This window comes from Propithecus coquereli, unplaced genomic scaffold, assembly GCF_000956105.1.
Source record: "Propithecus coquereli isolate 6110/MARCELLA unplaced genomic scaffold, Pcoq_1.0 Scaffold177, whole genome shotgun sequence".
Lineage (NCBI taxonomy): Eukaryota > Metazoa > Chordata > Mammalia > Primates > Indriidae > Propithecus > Propithecus coquereli.
The window spans coordinates 4,008,742-4,009,640 of record NW_012142412.1 but is presented as its reverse complement, the minus strand read 5'-3'; the positions used below and the strand labels follow the sequence as shown (position 1 = coordinate 4,009,640).

At 51.1% G+C, this 899-nt stretch overlaps 1 protein-coding gene across 1 annotated transcript in view; it reads right to left on the bottom strand.

Moving 5' to 3' along the window:
• Positions 1–167: 167 nt before the first annotated feature.
• LOC105808526 (golgin subfamily A member 6-like protein 22) overlaps positions 168–899 on the bottom strand; it is a gene marked incomplete at its 3' end in the record, with an annotated part of 19,461 nt that continues 18,729 nt past the window's right edge. The window contains exon 5 of the mRNA XM_012642181.1: positions 168–569. Coding sequence (XP_012497635.1) covers positions 168–569 — 402 coding nt within the window. The remainder of the gene's footprint in view (positions 570–899) is intronic.

Below are 899 nucleotides of genomic sequence, written 5' to 3'. Positions count from 1 at the left end.
GTCTCGTCTCCTCTTCCGGTCTTGTCTGCTCCTCCTCTTCTGGTCTCGTCTGCTCCTCCTCTCTTCCGGTCTCGTCTGCTCCTCCTCTTCTGGTCTTGTCTCCTCCGCCTCTCTTCCGGTCTCATCTCCTCTTCCGGTCTCGTCTCCGCCTCGTCTTCTGGTCTGGTCTCCTCTTCCAGTCTCGTCTGCTCCTCCTCTTCCGGTCTCATCTCCTCTTCCAGTCTCATTTGCTCTTCCTCTTCCAATCTGGTCTCCTCTTCTGGTCTCGTCTGTTCCTTCTCTTCTGGTATGGTCTCCTCTTCCGGTCTTGTCTGCCCCTCGTCTCCCGGACTCGTCTCCTCTTCCTCTCTTCCAGTCTGGTCTCCTGGTCTCATCTTTTCCTCTTCTGGTCTCATCTCCGCCTCCTCTTCCCGTCTCGTCTTCTCCTCTTCCGTTCTCATCTCCTCTTCCGGTCTCATCTCCTCTTCTTCCCGTCTCAACTCCTCCTCCTCTTCCAGTCTCATCTCCTCCTCCTCTTCCCATCTCATCTCCTCCTTCTCTTCCAGTCTAGTCTCCTCTTCCGGTCTCATCTCCTCCTCATCTGGTCTCGTCTCCTCTCCTGTTTCTCATCTCGTCTTGTCTCCTGTTCTGGTCTGGTCTCCTCTTCCTCATCCAGCCTCGTCTCCTGTTCTGGTCTGGTCTCCTCTTCTTCCAGTCTCGTCTCTTCTTCCTCCTCTTGTCTGGTCTGGTGTCATCTCATCCTCAACTGGTTTGGTCTCCTCTCTTCCTCGATGATTTTTATGTTCTAAGAAATCGTTGCCTAACCCAAGGTTACAAAGATGATCTCATATTCTCTTCCAGAAATTTTACAGTTTTTGATTTTTCATTTAGATCTATGATCTAGTTTTAGTCATTTTTTG